We start from the raw sequence: 17,617 nt of genomic DNA, 5'->3' as shown, positions 1-17,617 counted from the left end.
GAAGGAATGGGGAGAAAAGGGTGAGGGGAGAGAAGGAATGGGGAGAAAAGAGAGAGAGGGGGAGAAGGAATGGGGAGAAAATGAGGGAATGGGGGGAGAGAGGGGGAGAGAAGGAATGGGGAGAAAAGAGAGGGAGAGAGAAGGAATGGGGAGAAAAAGGGGGAGAGAAGGAATGGGGAGAAAAGAGAGAGGGGGAGAGAAGGAATGTGGAGAAAAGAGAGAGAGGGGGAGAGAAGGAATGGGGAGAAAAGAGAGAGGGGGAGAGAAGGAATGGGGAGAAAAGAGAGAGGGGGAGAGAAGGAATGGGGAGAAAAGAGAGAGGGGAGAGAAGGAATGGGGAGAAAAGAGAGAGGGGGAGAGAAGGAATGGGGAGAAAAGAGAGAGGGGGAGAGAAGGAATGGTGAGAAAAGAGAAGTGGTTAGTAGAAGTAGTTCAATAGAATTTCTAGGTTCAGGTCAACTCGACCCCCAGGCAATGGGGAGGAAGTCTAATGCAGAGGACTGTGGGTTAGGTATTTATTCACCCCTGACCACTTTGTCGCGATTTGTAATGATTAGTCTTTGCTTTTACAGTACTTATTGCGCTAACAAGACTTGACCGGAGTTCCAGGACTTTACGGGTGTAACAGTCCCTTCAGCTCCGCTTTCTGGTGAGATATGCGCTGAGCTGTCTGGTGAGATAGGCGGTGAGCGGAGAGAGAGAGAGTGAGTGATATAGGAGAGTCCTATGGCTCCATTGCAGCTGGCGGTGTACTTGCGGCTCGCTCTCATATTCTTCTTCACGGCGTTTCTTTTCTTCCTCGATGTCTTCACTGTCAGCAGAGCAGCCTCCTCGTGCGCTAACGTCCCCAGTCAGTTACCGACCAAGAGTCGAACCGGAGGAGATGAAGTCTCTTCTAGTAGTGCGTGCAAACAGAACCGCACTCCCGGAGAGATGCGCGAGATGAACGTGTCACTTATATCGGTATTGTTACCGACACAGGATGAGATCACGCGGGGGAACGACACGGATAGAGATAATGTGAGTAAACATGTTATCTGTGCCTGTGTGTGTCTGTGCCTGTGTGTGTCTCTTCACAGTCCCCGCTGTTCCATAAGGTGTATATGTATTTAAAAAAAAAAAAATCTGATTCTACTGCTTGCATCAGCTACCTGATGTGGAATAGAGTTCCATGTAGGCTCTATGTAGTACTGTGTTCCAGACCGATCTACTTAACCAGTAGTGTCTCCCACTGACACCAATAGATAGCAGCTGGGTCTGGTCCAGAGAGGACATATGAAGATAATGATTTCCCCCGCCCTTGATTATCTCATGATTATGATCAACATAACAAAGTTGTTTTGTCGAGATCAAGAGATAAAGTCTATAAATAGGATTCTACTGCTGCATCAGTTACTTGATGTGGAATAGTGTTCCATGTAGTCATGGCTCTATGTAGTACTGTGCGCCTCCCAATGTCTGTTCTGGACTTGAGGACTGTGAAGAGACCTCTTGTGGCATGTCTTGTGGGGTATGTATGGAGTGGATGCATTGATGATAAAGCCCATGGTGGATAAGAACATACCTTTTCACTGATTGCTAAGCTAAGAGATGGTACGTTTCACGCTAACGTCGTACTTTCATTTGTGTTTGTGTAACGGATGTGAAACGGCTAGCTTAGTTAGCGGTGCGCGCTAAATAGCGTTTCAATCAGTGACATAACTTGCTCTAAGACCTTGAAGTAGCAGTTCCCCTTTGCTCTGCGAGGGCCGCGGCTTTTGTGGAGCGATGGGATGCTTCGGAGGGTGACTGTTGTTGATGTGTGCAGAGGGTCCCAGGTTTGCGCATCGGTATGGGCGAGGGGACGGTTTAAAGTTATACTGTTACATTTGGAGCTCATTATCAGTTTTCTAAGTTAGAATGTTAGCATACTGTTTCCCAGACTGTGTGCCACCCCCAAGACACCAGCCAATCACAGCAGCTACAGTGCCGGCAAAAGGTATTGATACACCTTGACTGGATTTTCTCACCCATCTACACACAAAACCCCATGGTGAAAAAGTGAAAACAAGTTTTTAGAAATGTTTGCAAATTTATTGAAAATTAAATAGAGCAATATCTCATTTACATAAGTATTCACACACCTGAGTCAATACTTTGTAGAAGCACTTTTGGCAGCAATTACAGCTGTGAGTCTTTCTGGTTAAGTATCTAAGAGCTTTCCACACCGGGATTGTGTAACATTTGTCCATTATTATTTTCAAAATTCTTCAAGCTCTGTCAAATTGGATGTTGAGCATCGCTAGACAACCATTTCTAGGTCTTGTAACTTGGTCACTCAGGAACATACACTGTCTTATTTGTAATACCCTCTTTGGGCTAGGTGGGACGCTAGTGACCCACCTTGACAACATCTGATGAAATTGGAGAGCGCGAAATTCAAAATACAAAAATCGTAATATTAAACATTCATGGAAACACAAGTGTCTTACATCGTTTAAAAGCTTAACTTCTTGTTAATCCAGCGTCAGATTTCAAAAGGCTTAACGACGAAAGCATACCATGTGATTATCTGAGGACAGCGCCCGCGTACACCAGCATTAAAAACGTTATCCGAACCAGCAGAGGCGTCACAAAAATCAGAAATAGCGATAAAATAAATCACTAACTTTTGAAGATCTTTCTCTGTTTGCAATCCCAAGGGTCCCAGCTACACAACAAATGTTTGTTTTGTTCAATAAAGTCCTTTAAATCCCCCCAAAAGACAGTTTATTTGGGGTATTTGAATTCAGTAATCCACCCATTCCACACGTTCAACATGCAAACAAAGGAATCTGAAAAGTTACCAATAAACTTTGTCCAAACAAGTCAAACAATGTTTCTAATCAATCGTCAGGTACCCTAATACAGTGTAAATAATATGTAAATAATATGTAAATAATATGTAAATAAATGATATAATTTAAGACGGAATCTAGCATGTTCAATACCAGATATTAATAATGCGGTGGAAGCCATGGGAACTGCAATCTGGGAGGAATTCCTTTGAATATCCCATAGACAAGCATTTGAATGGACTGTGACCTAAAACAATAATCTGGATGGATTTTCCCCGGGTTTTCACCTGCCATATCAGTTCTGTTATACTTACAGACATTATTCAGAGTGATTTCTGACCAATGCTACCAATTATATGCATATCCTAGCTTCTGGGCCTGAGTAACAGGCAGTTAACTTTTGGCACATCAGTCATCCAAACTTCTGAATACTGCCCCCTAGCCTTAAGAAGCAACTCCAGTATAGATTTGAGCTGTTGTTTTAGGTTATTCTCCTGCTGAAAGGTGAATTCATCTCCTAGTGTCTGTTGGACAGCAGACTGAACCAGGTTTTCTTTTAGAATTTTTCCTGTGCTCTATTCCATTTTTTTTCTGAAAAACTCACCAGTCTTTAACGATTACAAGGATATCCATTACATGATGAAGTCTGAGTGGTACTCCCCTAAACATAATACTTTGTATTCAGGACATAAAGTGAATTGCTTTGCCACATTTTTTGCAATATTTTATTCTGTACAGGCTTCCTTCTTTTCACTGTCAATTAGGTTAGTGTTGTGAAGTTACTACTGTTCATCCCTCCTCAGTTTTTTTCCAACACCAGCCAATAAACACTGTAACTGTTTTAAATCACCATTGGCCTCATGGTGAAATCCTTGAGTGTTTCCTTCCTCTCTGGCAACTGAGTTAGGAATGACGCCTGTATCTTTGTAGTGACTGGGTGCATTGATACACCATCCAAAGTGTAATTAATAACTTCGTGCTCAAAGGGATATTCAATGTCTGCTATTTTTATCTACCAATGGGTGCCCTTATTTGTGAGACGTTGGAAAATTTCCCTGCTTTGTGTGGTTGAATCCGTGTTTGAAATGCACTGCTCGACTGGGGGACCTAACAGATCATTGTATGTGTGGGGTACTGAGATGTGGTAGGTAGCCTAGTGGTTTGAGCGTTGGAACAGTAACCGAAAGGTTGCTGGATTGAATTCCCGAGCTGACAAAGTAAAAATCTGTCGTTCTGCCCCTGAACAAGGCAGTTAACCCACAGTTCCCCGGTAGGCCGTCATTGTAAATAACAATTTGCTCAGGATCTATCCCTTTTTTTCCAATTTTTGCCTGAAATGACCCAAATCCAAATGCCTGTTGCTCAGCCCCTGAAGCAAGGGTATGCATATTATTGCTATCATTTGAAAGGAAACACTTTGAAGTTTGTGGAAATGTGAAAAGAATGTAGGAGAATAAAAGCAAAAGCAGGAAACAGGAAAACACTCATCCAGAGGTGGCACTTATAGTAGCCGGGGACTTTAAAGCGGGAAAACTTAAATCTAGTTTATCAAATTTCTATCAGCATGTTAAATGTTCAACCAGAGGAGAAGAAAAACCTCTGAACCACCTTAACTCCACACACAGAGTACGTACAAAGCTCTCCCTCGCCCTCCATTTTGCAAATCTGATCATAATTATATCCTCCTGATTCCTTCTTAAAAAAATTAAAGCAGGAAGCACCAGTGACGAGATCAATAAAGAAAGTGATCAGAGGAAGCAGATGCTAAACTACAGGACTGTTTTGCGGGCAGACTGGAATATGTTCCAGGATTCCTCCGATGGCATTGAGGAGTACACCACATCAGTCATTGACTTCATCAATAAGTGCATCGATGACGTCATCCCCACAGTGACAGTACATACCCCAACCAGAAGTCATGGATTACAGGCAACATCCGCACTGAGCTAAATACTAGACCTGCTGCTTTCAAGGAGCGGGTCTCTAACCCGGGAAGCTTATAAGAAATCACACTATGCCCTCCGACGAATCATCAAACAGGCAAAGGGTCAGTACAGGACTAAGATCGAATCATACTACACCAGCTCTGACTCTCATCGGATGTGGCAGGGCTTGCAAACCATTACTACAAAGGGAAGCACAGCCGAGAGCTGCCCAGTGACACGAGTCTACCAGATGAGCTAAACTACTTATATGCTCGCTTTGAGGCAAATAACACTGAAACATGCATGAGAACACCAACTGTTCTGGAAGACTGTGTGATCATGCTCTCCTTAGCTGATTTGAGTAAGACCTTTATACAGGTTAACATTCACAAGGCCACAGGGCCAGATGGATTACCAGGATGTGTACTGTGAGTATGCGCTGAACAACTGGCAAGTGTCTTCAATGACATTTTCAACCTCTCCGTGTCCGAGTCTGTAATACCAACATGTTTTAAGGAGACCACCATAGAGCCTGTGCCAAGGAACACTAAGGTAACCTGCTGAAATGACTACCGACCAGTATCACTCACGTCTGTAGCCATGAAGTGCTTTTAAAGGCTGGTCATGGCTCACATCAACACCATTATACCAGAAACCTTAGACCCAATCCAATTTGCATTCCGCCCCAACAGACCCACAGTTGATGCAATCCCTTTTGCACTCCACACTGTCCTTTCACAACTGGACAAAAGGAACACCTATGTGAGAATGCTATCTATTGACTACAGCTCAGTGTTCAACACCATAGCACCCTCAAAGCTCATCACTAAGCTAAGGACCCTGGGACTAAACACTTCCCTCTGTAACTAGATCCTGGACTTCCTGACGGGCAGCACCCAGGTGGTAAGGGTAGGTAACAGCACATCTGCCATGCTGATCCTCAACACAGGGGCCCCTCAGAGGTGCGTGCTCAATCCCCTCTTGCACTCCCTGTTCACTCACGACTGCTCGGCCAGGCACAACTCCAACACCATCACTAAGTTTGCCAATGACAACAGTGGTAGGCCTGATCACCGACAATGACGAGACAGTCTATAGGGAGGAGGTCAGAGACCTGGCCGTGTGGTGCCAGGTAAATAACCTCTCCATCAATGTGATCAAGACAAATGAGATGTTTGTGGACTACAGGAAAAAGAGGACAAAGCACTTTCCCATTCTCATCGACGTGGCTGCAGTGGAGCAGGTTGAGAGGTTCAAGTTCCTTGGTGTCCACAACACCAACAAACTAACATGGTCTATGCACACCAAGACCGTTGTGAAGCAGGCATGACAAAACCTATTCCCCCTCAGGAGACTAAAAAGATTTGACATGGGTCCTCAGATCCTCAAAAGGTTCTACAGCTGTACCATCGAGAGCATCATGATAGGTTGCTTCACTGCCTGGTATGGCAACTGCTCGGCCTCTGACTGCATGGAACTACAGAGGGTAGTGCATACGGCCCAGTACATCACTGGGGCCTAGCTTCCTGCCATCCAGTACTTCTATACCAGGCGGTGTCAGAGGACGGCCCTAAATTGTCAGACTCCAGCCACCCTAGTCATAGACTGTTCTCTCTGCTACCGCACGGAAAGCGGTACCGGAGCGCCAAGTCTAGGACCAAGAGGCTTCTAAACAGCTTCTACCCACAAGCCATAAGACTCCTGAACATCTAGTCAAATGGCTTCCCAGACTATTTGCATTGGCTGCAAAAGGGATAACGAATCCAGTTGTTCGTGTCATCCCTTTCGGGAAAGTACCTGCGTAATTGTTCACCCAACTCCCTCAGGTGCTTCACTATATCACATTTGACATTGTCCATAAGCTTGAGTTCATTTGCACACAAAAAAATCATACAATGATGGAAAGACCTGTGTGTTGTCCTTGTTAATACAGACGGAGAAGAGCTCCAACTTCTTAATCATAGCCTCAATTTTGTCCCGTGCATTGAATATAGTTGCAGACGGTCCCTGTCATCCTAGATTCAGATCATTCAGGTGAGAAAAAACATCACCCAGAAAGGTCAGTCATGTGAGAAACTCGGCATCATGCAAGCGGTCAGACAAGTGAAAATTATGGTCAGTAAAGAAAACTTTAGCAGAAAATACACAGGATTTCAGGGGCTTTTTTAACAAAGTTAACCATTTTCACTGTGTCCAAAACGTCTTTCAAGCTCTTAGGCATTCCCTTGGCAGCAAGAGCCTCTCGGTGACTGCTGCAGTGGACCCAAGTGGTGTCGGGAGCAACTGCTTGCACGCACATTACCACTCCACTATGTCTCCCTGTCATGGCATTTGCGCCATCAGTACAGATACCAACATGAGCAGCAGCTACGTTTGGCTTCATATGGACCGTTAGTGGAATTCCCGCGAGAGAGTAACGGTTAATGTGATTGGATGAGTAACGGTTAATGTGATTGGATGTTAATTATTTGACTCGGCTACCTGTATTTGACATTGTGTTATTATTTCACTGAACACTAGATGGTTTAATTTTATTTCTGGCAGTGAAACGAGGCTAATAATAATATAATAATAATAATAATAATAATATATGAATATAATATAATATAATAATAATAATAATATATGCCATTTAGCAGACGCTTTTATCCAAAGCGACTTACAGTCATGTGTGCATACATTCTACGTATGGGTGGTCCCGGGGGATCGAACCCACTACCCTGGCGTTACAAGCGCCATGCTCTACCAACTGAGCTATACAGGACCACTACTCAGGCAAGAAAAACACCTCTCCCAAATGTATAGCCCCGTTGGAAAATATAAATGGACTGTTTGTCACGTATACTCCCTCTCCAGCCTCTAGGTCATCAGGCTGCTGATTATCCCGCACACCTGTCACCATCGTGTCGCTCACCTGTGCCTCATGACACTCACCTGGACTCCATCACCTCCTTGATTATCTTCCCTATATCTGTCACTCCCCTTCGTTCTTTCCTCAGGTGTTATTGACTCTGTTGTCATGTCGTATCATGCAGCAACACATGACTACACAGCATGGTAGCAACACAACATGGCAGTAAAACTACGTGGTAGTAGCACAAAACAGGGTACAAACATTACTAATCACAGACAACAGCACAAAGGGCAAGAAGGTAGAGACAACAATACATCACACAAAGCAGCCACAAGTGTCAATAAGAGTGTCCATGATTGAGTCTTTGAATGAAGAGATGGAGATAAAACTGTCCAGTTTGAGTGTTTTGTTGCAGCTCGTTCCAGTCGCTAGCTGCAGCGAACTGAAAAGAGGAGCGACCCAGGGATGTGTGCGCTTTGGGGACCTTTAACAGAATGTGACTGGCAGAATGGGTGTTGTATGTGGAGGATGAGCGCTGCAGTAGGTATCTCAGATAGGGGGGAGTGAGGCCTAAGAGGGTTTTTATAAATAAGCATCAACCAGTGGGAGCATCCTTACCTGCCGATCTCTAAATTACATCTCCATAATCAACACTCCTTCCGTGGCCCCCAACTGCTCTTAAACGCTAGTAAAACCAAATGCATGCTTTTCAACCGTTCGCTGCCCGCACCCACACGCCTGACCAGCATCACCACCCTGGATGGTTTTGACCTAGAATATGTGGACAACTATAAATACCTAGGTGTCTGGCTATACTGTAAACTCTCTTCCAGACTCATATTAAACATCTCCAATCAAAAATCAAATATAGAATCGGCTTTCTATTTCGCAACAAAGCCTCCTTAACCTCTTCAGTCGACCCTACTTTTTTGAACATTCTGTTAAAAATCGTGCAACATTTCAGCGCCCTGCTACTCATGCCAGGAATATAATAGTATATGCATATGATTAGTATGTGTGGATAGAAAACAATCAGACGTTTATAAAACTGGTTAAATCACGGCTGTGACTTTAACAGAACGTGCGTTTAATTGAAAAGTGCAGGAAAATCTGATCACTGAAAGTGGAAAAATATATCCATCCGCCGCTTCAACCCATTGTTATGGGCGAAATACATTAAATAGGGCTGAGGTTGCAGTACCTACAGCTTCCACACGATGTCAACAGTCTTGTCATTTGCCAATTCTTTGTTTCTTGGTCAAACGAACAAGAGACAGGCTTTTTCTTCAGGTCTCCGACCGGATATTTTGGTTGAGAAATACACGGACAGTATTTCAAGACGGACCCCTATAGAAAACACTTCGTCTCGTGATTAATTTGATTGCTTATTAACGTTTACTAATAGCTAAAGTTGCATTACAAAAGTATTTGGAAGTGTTTTGTGAAAGTTTATCGTCGACTTTTTGAATTAAAAAAAATGACGTTACGTTATGAAACGCTATTTTTTCCGTTTATCACACAGTCTTCATAGATCGATATCTAGGCTATATATGGACCGATTTAATCGAAAAAAAGACCCAATAGTGATTATGGGACATCTAGGAGTGCCAACAAAGAAGATGGTCAAAGGTAATGAATGTTTTATATTTTATTGTGCGGTTTGTGTAGCGCCGACTATGCTAATTATTTTGTTTACGTCCCCTGCCGGTCTTTTGGGGTGTTACATGCTATCAGATAATAGCTTCTCATGCTTTCGCCGAAAAGCATTTTAAAAATCTGACTTGATTTGCCTGGATTCATTTACATTTACATTTAAGTCAGTGTAGCTCTTTAATTCAATACCCTGCATGTGTATTTTAATGAACGTTTGAGTTTTAACTAATACTATTAGCATTTAGCGTAGTGCATTTGCATTTCCAGAGCTCTAGATGGGACGCCTGCGTGCCATGTAGGAGCAAGAGGTTAACTCACGCCAACAAACTTACCCTAGTAAAACTGACTATCCTACCGATCCTCGACTTCGGCGATGTCATCTACAAAATAGCTTCCAATATTCTACTCAGCAAACTGGATGCAGTCTATCACAGTGCCATCCGTTTTGTTACCAAATGACCTTATACCACCCACCACTGCGACCTGTATGCTCTAGTCGGCTGGTCCTCGCTACATATTCGTCGCCAGACCCACTGGCTCTAGGTCATCTATAAGTCCATGCTAGGTAAAGCTCTGCCTTATCTCAGTTCACTGGTCATGATAACAACACCCACCCGTAGCACACGTTCCAGCAGGTATATCTCACTGATCATCCCCAAAGCCAACACCTCATTTGGCCGCCTTTCCTTCCAGTTCTCTGCTGCCAGTGACTGGAACGAATGACAAAAATCGCTGAAGTTGGAGACTTTTATTTCTCTCACCAACTTTAAACATCAACTATCTGAGCAGCTAACCGATCACTGCAGCTGTACATAGTCCATCTGTAAATAGCCCACCCAATCTATCTACCTCATCCCCATACTGTTTTTATTTTATTTACTTTTCTGCTCTTTTTCACACCAGTATCTCTACTTGCACATCATCATCTGCTCATTTATCACTCCAGTGTTAATCTGCTAAATTGTAATTATTCACTACTATGGCCTATTTATTGCCTGCCTCCTCATACCTTTTGCACACACTGTATATAGACTTTCTTTTTTCTACTGTGTCATTGATTTGTTTATTGTGTTATTGACTTGTTTATTGTTTACTCCATGTGTAACTCTATGTTGTTGTCTGTGTCACACTGCTTTGCTTTATCTTGGCCAGGTCGCAGTTGCAAATGAGAATTTGTTCTCAACCAGCCTACCTGGTTAAATAAAGGTGGGAAAAACATTAAAATCTAGCAAGGGTAGGATGGTCATCTGAATCAGGGTTAGTTTGGCAGCCGGGGTGAAAGAGGAGCGAATACGATAGAGGAAACCAAGTCTAGATTTACCTTTGGTAACCATGGCTACCAGGCCAACCTCGGCTCCCAGGGATACCTTGGTTCCCAGGGCTACCATGGCTCCCAGGGCTACCATGGCTCCCAGGGCTACCATGGCTCCCTGGGCTACCATGGCTACCATTGCTACCTTGGCTCCCATTGCTACCTTGGCTACCTTGGCTCCCAGGGCTAACTTGCTACCAGGGCTACCTTGCTCACAGGGCTACCATTGCTACCTTGGCTCCCATTGCTACCTTGGCTACCTTGGCTCCCAGGGCTACCATTGCTACCTTGTTCTCCTATTGCTACCTTGGCTACCTTGGCTCCCAGGGCTACCATTGCTACCTTGTTCTCCCATTGCTACCTTGACTACCTTGGCTCCCAGGGCTAACTTGCTTCCAGGGCTACCAGGTCTATCAGGGCAACCATGACTATAAGGGCTACCGCTCAATTCATGCCATTTCGATCTACAGTGTCCACAGATCAATTTATAAGCTAAAATGTCAGTCGGAACCGATATCAGAACCATGCAAATCTTAACCCTAATTTGCTCAAGTGTGCCGTACTACTATGGCTGACCCTGAGTACTACTATAGCTGACCCTGAGTACTACTATGGCTGACCCTGAGTACTACTATGACCGACCCTGAGTACTACTATGGCCAACCCTGAGTACTACTATGGCTGACCCTGAGTACTACTATGGCTTACCCTGAGTACTACTATGGCTGACCCTGAGTACTACTATGGCTGACCCTGAGTACTACTATGGCTGACCCTGAGTACTACTATGGCTGACCCTGAGTACTACTATGGCTGATCCTGAGTACTACTATGGCTGACCCTGAGTACTACTATGGCTGACCCTGAGTACTACTATGGCTGATCCTGAGTACTACTATGGCTGACCCTGAGTACTACTATGAATAACCCTGAGTACTACTATGACTGATCCTGAGTACTACTATGGCTGATCCTGAGTACTACTATGGCTGACCCTGAGTACTACTATGAATAACCCTGAGTACTACTATGGCTGATCCTGAGTACTACTATGGCTGACCCTGAGTACTACTATGGCTGACCCTGAGTACTACTATGGCTGACCCTGAGTACTACTATGGCTTACCCTGAGTACTACTATGGCTGACCCTGAGTACTACTATGGCTGACCCTGAGTACTACTATGGCTGACCCTGAGTACTACTATGGCTGACCCTGAGTACTACTATGGCTGACCCTGAGTACTACTATGGCTTACCCTGAGTACTACTATGGCTGACCCTGAGTACTACTATGGCTGACCCTGAGTACTACTATGGCTTACCCTCAGTACTACTATGGCTGACCCTGAGTACTACTATGGCTGAACTTGTAAAACAACACATTTCATTATCAGGTATGTGTGGCAATAAATAGTTAGTGTTGCAACTAGATTACTAGAACATCATCTAGCACAAACATCTGTGCGTGCGTGCGTGTGCGTTTGTGTTACAGGGCAAAGTGTGTTTGGATCCAGTGGTGTTGTCGTACAGTCAGACCATGTACATGGCTGGCCTTCTGCTGGGATCTCTCTTTGGAGGATCTCTCTCTGACAGGTGACATACACACACACAGTACACACAGTACACACAGTACACACAGTACACACACACACACACACACACACACACACACACACACACACACACACACACACACACACACACACACACACACACACAGTGTATATATACAGTTACAGTTGAAGTCGGGTTCAATGGGGTTCAGGTCTGGAAGTTGGGCTGGCCATGACAGGGTCTTGATCTGGTGGTCCTCCATCGACACCATGATTGACCTGGTTGTGTGGCATGGATCATTGTCCTGATGGAAAAAAAAACAGTCCTCGGAGTTGGGTAACATTGTCAGAGCAGAAGGAAGCAAGTTTTCTTCCAGGACAAAGCTTGTACTTGGCTTGATTCATACAACCTCAGATCATCACCGATCCTCAACCAAATTTCAAAGTGGGTACAAGACCTGGAGAGGTCTACAAGCCACAGGGTCTCGCACCCACAAAACACCAGTCTCAACGTCAACAGTGAAGAGGCAACTTCTGCCTTCTAGGCAGAGTTCCTCTGTCCAGTGTCTGTGTTCTTTTGCCCATCTTAATCTTTTTTTTCCATTGGTCAGTCTGAGTTATGGCTTTTTCTTTGCAACTCTGCATAGAAGGCCAGCATCCCGGAGTAACCTCTTTGCTGTTGATGTTGAGACTGGTGTTTTGCAGGTAATATTTAATGGAGCTGCCAGTTGAGGACTTGTGAGGTGTCTGTTTCTCAAACTAGACACTCTAACGTACTTGTTCTCTTGCTCAGTTGTGCACCGGGGCCTCCCACTCCTCTTTCTATTCTGGTTAGAGCCAGTTTGCGCTGTTCTGTAAAGGGAGTACTAGTGCACAGCGTTGTATGAGATCTTCAGTTTCTTGGCTATTTCTCAAATGGAATATCCTTCATTTCTCAGAAAAACAATAGACTGACGAGATACAGAAGAAGGTTCTTTGTTTCTGGCCATTTTGAGCCTGTAATCGAACCCACAAATGCTGATGCTCCAGATACTCAACTAGTCTAAAGAAGGACAGTTGTATTGCTTCTTTATTCAGAACAACAGTTTTCAGCTGTGCTAACATCATTGCAAAATAGTTTTCTAATGATTAATTTGCCTTTTAAAATGATAAACTTGGATTAGCTAACACAATGTGTCATTGAAACACAGGAGTGATGGTTGCTGATAATAGGTCTCTGTACACCTACATAGATATTCCATTAAAAATCAGCCCTTTCCAGCTACAATAGTTATTTACAACATTAACAATGCCTACACTGCATTTCTGATCAATCTGATGTTATTTTATTGGACCAAAAAATGTGCTTTTCTTTCAAAAACAAGGACATTGAATGGTAGTATATACTCACACACACACACACACACACACACACACACACACACACACACACACACACACACACACACACACACACACACACACACACACACACACACACACACACACACACACACACACACACACACACACACACACACACACACACACACACACACACACACACACACACAGTAAATGATACACTGTAACACATGGACGTCGTGTGTGTGTGTGTCTGTGTGTGACTAGGTACGGTAAGCGAGTGGTACTGCTGGTGTGTGTTTGTGTCCATGCTGTGACTGCTGTGCTGCCGGCAGTCCTTCCTCACGCCATCCTCTTCCTCACCCTGCGCTGTCTGGCCGGGGTCTCCTGCTGCTGTATCAATATCTGCAGCTTCAGCCTGGGTAACACATCTACCCTACCGTAACTGTGTGTGTGTGTGTGTGTGTGTATGTGTGTATGTGTGTGTGGTGAATGCACCAATTTGTAAGTCGCTCTGGATAAGAGCGTCTGCTAAATGACTTAAATGTAAATGTAATGTAAATGTGTGTGTGCATGTGTGTGTGTGTGTGTGTGTGCATGCCATGCGGCTGTGGGCATGGATTTAACTGTGTGTGTGTGTGTGTGTGTGTGTGTGTGTGTGTGTGTGTGTGTGTGTGTGTGTGTGTGTGTGTGTGTGTGTGTGTGTGTGTGTGTGTGTGTGTGTGTGTGTGTAGGTGTGGAATGGAGTCTTCCCAGGTATCGTATTTGGCCCCCGGCCCTCCTGTCCTTCTCCTTCAGCCTGGGTATGATGGCGTTGGCACCGCTGGCGTACCTTACACACACCTGGACACAGCTACACCTGGCTCTGGCTATACCACAGATCCTCTGTCTGCCTCTCTACTAGTGAGTAAAACACACACACACACACACACACACACACACACACACACACACACACACACACACACACACACACACACACACACACACACACACACACACACACACACACACACACACACACACACACACACACACACACACAGCTACACCTGCGACTGGCCGTACCACAGATCCTGTCTGCCTCTCTACTAGTGAGTACACACACAACCCTAAGTCTCCCCTGAAACCAGGTGAGAGAGTGTGAGTGAACCTGTACTGAAATGCCATGGATCTCCCCCTCAGCCATGAATCTCCCCTTCTAAGCCATGAATCTCCCCCTTCTCAGCCATGAAACTTCCCCTTCTCAGCCATGAATCTCCCCCTTCTAAGCCATGAATCTCCCCTTCTAAGCCATGAATCTCCCCCTTCTCAGCCATGAATCTTCCCCTTCTAAGCCATGAATCTCCCCTTCTAAGCCATGAAACTTCTAAGCCCTCCCCTCAGCCATGAATCTCCCCTTCTAAGCCATGAATCTCCCCTTCTAAGCCATGAATCTTCCCCTTCTCAGCCATGAATCTCCCCTTCTAAATGAATCTCCCCCTCAGCCATGAATAAGGCATGAATCTCCCCCTTCTCAGCCATGAATCTCCCCTTCTCAGCCATGAATCTCCCCCTTCTCAGCCATGAATCTCCCCCTTCTAAGCCATGAATCTCCCCTTCTCAGCCATGAATCTCCCCCTCTCAGCCATGAATCTCCCCCCTCTCAGCTCCATTCCTGAGTCTCCTCACTGGTTGCTCCTGAAGAAGAGGCTGGACACTCTGGAGGAGTACAGGAGACACAGTCCTGAGGACAAACGCTGTCTAGACCTGGTACACACACACACACACAAATACACACACACACACACACACACAGATGTATGTCTGTACTATATCAGTGTTCCTAGACGCGACTCAGGTCTGTGTGTGTTTCTGTCACAGCTGTTGGAGACAGAGGGGAAGGACCTGCAACAAGTCCCCCGGGACACAGACACACTGGAGACTGGCACACACATACCAAAGGCAGACACGCAAACCCAGGAGGGAAACACACTTTCCCACTGCGGACACATGAGATGTCCCACCATTCTACTGCGCCTGGTCATCATGAGTTACATTGGGTGGGTCAGTCTGTGTTTACAGTGAGCTCCAAAAGTATTGTTTTGGCTCTGTACTCCAGTGTTACAGGTTTTTCCATTTATATTTTGAGGTAGAGCGTTATCACGTAGGGCGGACCAATTGGTGTCACTTTGTCAGTAAGGTGTATCACCTGTGCTGGGTTATCCATCTCGTTAGTGGGAAGGTGTATCACCTGTGCTGGGTTATCCATCTCATTAGTGGGAAGGTGTATCACCTGTGCTGGGTTGTCCATCTCGTTAGTGGGAAGGTGTATCACCTGTGCTGGGTTGTCCATCTCGTTAGTGGGAAGGTGTATCACCTGTGCTGGGTTGTCCATCTCATTAGTGGGAAGATGTATCACCTGTGCTGGGTTGTCCATCTCGTTAGTGGGAAGGTGTATCACCTGTGCTGGGTTGTCCATCTCGTTAGTGGGAAGGTGTATCACCTGTGCTGGGTTATCCATCTCGTTAGTGGGAAGGTGTATCACCTGCGCTGGGTTGTCCATCTCGTTAGTGGGAAGGTGTATCACCTGTGCTGGGTTATCCATCTCGTTAGTGGGAAGGTGTATCACCTGTGCTAGCCCAGGTGAAATTGAAGAGTGGCCCACAGCTCCAGTTAGTACTTGAGAGATGCTGGAAGATCTTGACCACGGTTAAGCGCTTCCTTTTTGAGTGTGATAAAAACAAAGCCTTCAATCTTGTGTTCTCCCCTTTTTGGTTCGCCCCACTGTCTTTTAGCTCCATATTCAACGTTGGTTTGTAGGGGTTTATTTTGGTTTGTGTTTTATGGGGAAAATTTAATGGGCATTCATGGTGGGTGTCTTTCAGGACCCAAACTCTTGTTGCTAGACAAGTTTTCGGTGGACACCCCCAGGAGTGTCGTTGAGAACCCCTCCTAAAATCCACCTGATTCCATTTTGTATTGTTTGTCAGTTATTTTCACTTATAGTTTATCTTATGGGACCGTAACACCATGATACAATGACTGATGTTAAAGTGCAGATTGTCAGCTTTAATTTGAAGGTATTTTCATGCATATCGGGTGAACTGTTTAGAAATTACAGCACTTTTTGTACACCGTCCTTCCATTTCCATAGGAGATGGAAAGTATTGGGACGAATTCACTTCTGTGTATTAAAAAGTGTCCAAAGTTTAGTATTTGGTCCCATATTCCTAGCACAACAATCATGATGAAAATACCCTCAAATTAAAGCTGTCAGTGGACTTTAACCTCATAGTCATAGTATAACTTAAAATCCAAAGTGCTGGAGCACAGAGATAAAACAACATGTGTCACTTTTGTAGCTCACTGAAATTGTGTAGAAAAAAAGAGAGGTTGTCAGGTTCTACCGCTGTACTCCATTTGTTCTACCGCTGTACTCCATTTGTTCTACTGCTGTACTCCATTTGTTCTACCGCTGTGTCATTTGATGCTGTCTCATTTGTTCTACCGCTGTATCCATTTGTTCTACTCCACCATTTGTTCTGCTGTATGATTTGTTCTGTCTCTCCATTTGTTCTGTGTCTCCATTTGTTCTCCGCCCTGTGTCCATTTGTTCTCCTGTACTCCATTTGTTCTGATGCTGTCTCATTTGTTCTACCTGTGTATGATTTGTTCTCCGCCCTGTGTCATTTGTTCTACCTCTGTACCCATTTGTTGTCTGATGCATTTGTTCTCCTGTACCCTTTGTCTGATGCTGTCTCTCCGCCCTGTGTCTGATGCTGTCTCTCCGCCCTGTGTATGATGCTGTCTCTCCGCCCTGTGTCTGATGCTGTCTCTCCGCCCTGTGTCTGATGCTGTCTCTCCGCCCTGTGTCTGATGCTGTCTCTCCGCCCTGTGTCTGATGCTGTCTCTCCGCCCTGTGTCTGATGCTGTACTCCATTTGTTCTATAGCATTTGTCTGATGCTGTCTCTCCGCCCTGTGTCTGATGCTGTCTCTCCGCCCTGTGTCTGATGCTGTCTCTCCGCCCTGTGTCTGATGCTGTCTCTCCGCCCTGTGTCTGATGCTGTCTCTCTGCCCTGTGTATGATGCTGTCTCTCCCCACTGTGTCTGATGCTGTCTCTCCCCACTGTGTATGATGCTGTCTCTCCACTCTGTGTCTGATGCTGTCTCTCCAC

General features: G+C 45.0%; 1 protein-coding gene across 1 annotated transcript in view; it reads left to right on the top strand.

Annotated features, from left to right (window-relative positions):
• The first annotated feature begins 467 nt into the window (after window positions 1–467).
• The window catches only part of LOC124001973 (solute carrier family 22 member 13), a 23,304-nt gene continuing 6,154 nt past the window's right edge, over window positions 468–17,617 (top strand). The window contains exons 1-6 of the mRNA XM_046309164.1: window positions 468–1,020; window positions 12,055–12,155; window positions 13,727–13,881; window positions 14,194–14,362; window positions 15,109–15,211; window positions 15,323–15,501. Coding sequence (XP_046165120.1) covers window positions 727–1,020; window positions 12,055–12,155; window positions 13,727–13,881; window positions 14,194–14,362; window positions 15,109–15,211; window positions 15,323–15,501 — 1,001 coding nt within the window. The 5' untranslated portion in view covers window positions 468–726. The remainder of the gene's footprint in view (window positions 1,021–12,054; window positions 12,156–13,726; window positions 13,882–14,193; window positions 14,363–15,108; window positions 15,212–15,322; window positions 15,502–17,617) is intronic.

The sequence above is a fragment of the Oncorhynchus gorbuscha genome, linkage group LG17 (genome assembly GCF_021184085.1).
Source record: "Oncorhynchus gorbuscha isolate QuinsamMale2020 ecotype Even-year linkage group LG17, OgorEven_v1.0, whole genome shotgun sequence".
In the NCBI taxonomy this organism is placed as follows: Eukaryota; Metazoa; Chordata; class Actinopteri; order Salmoniformes; family Salmonidae; genus Oncorhynchus; species Oncorhynchus gorbuscha.
The sequence above is the reverse complement of the archived record's forward strand: the minus strand, read 5'-3'. Positions and strand labels throughout refer to the sequence as shown.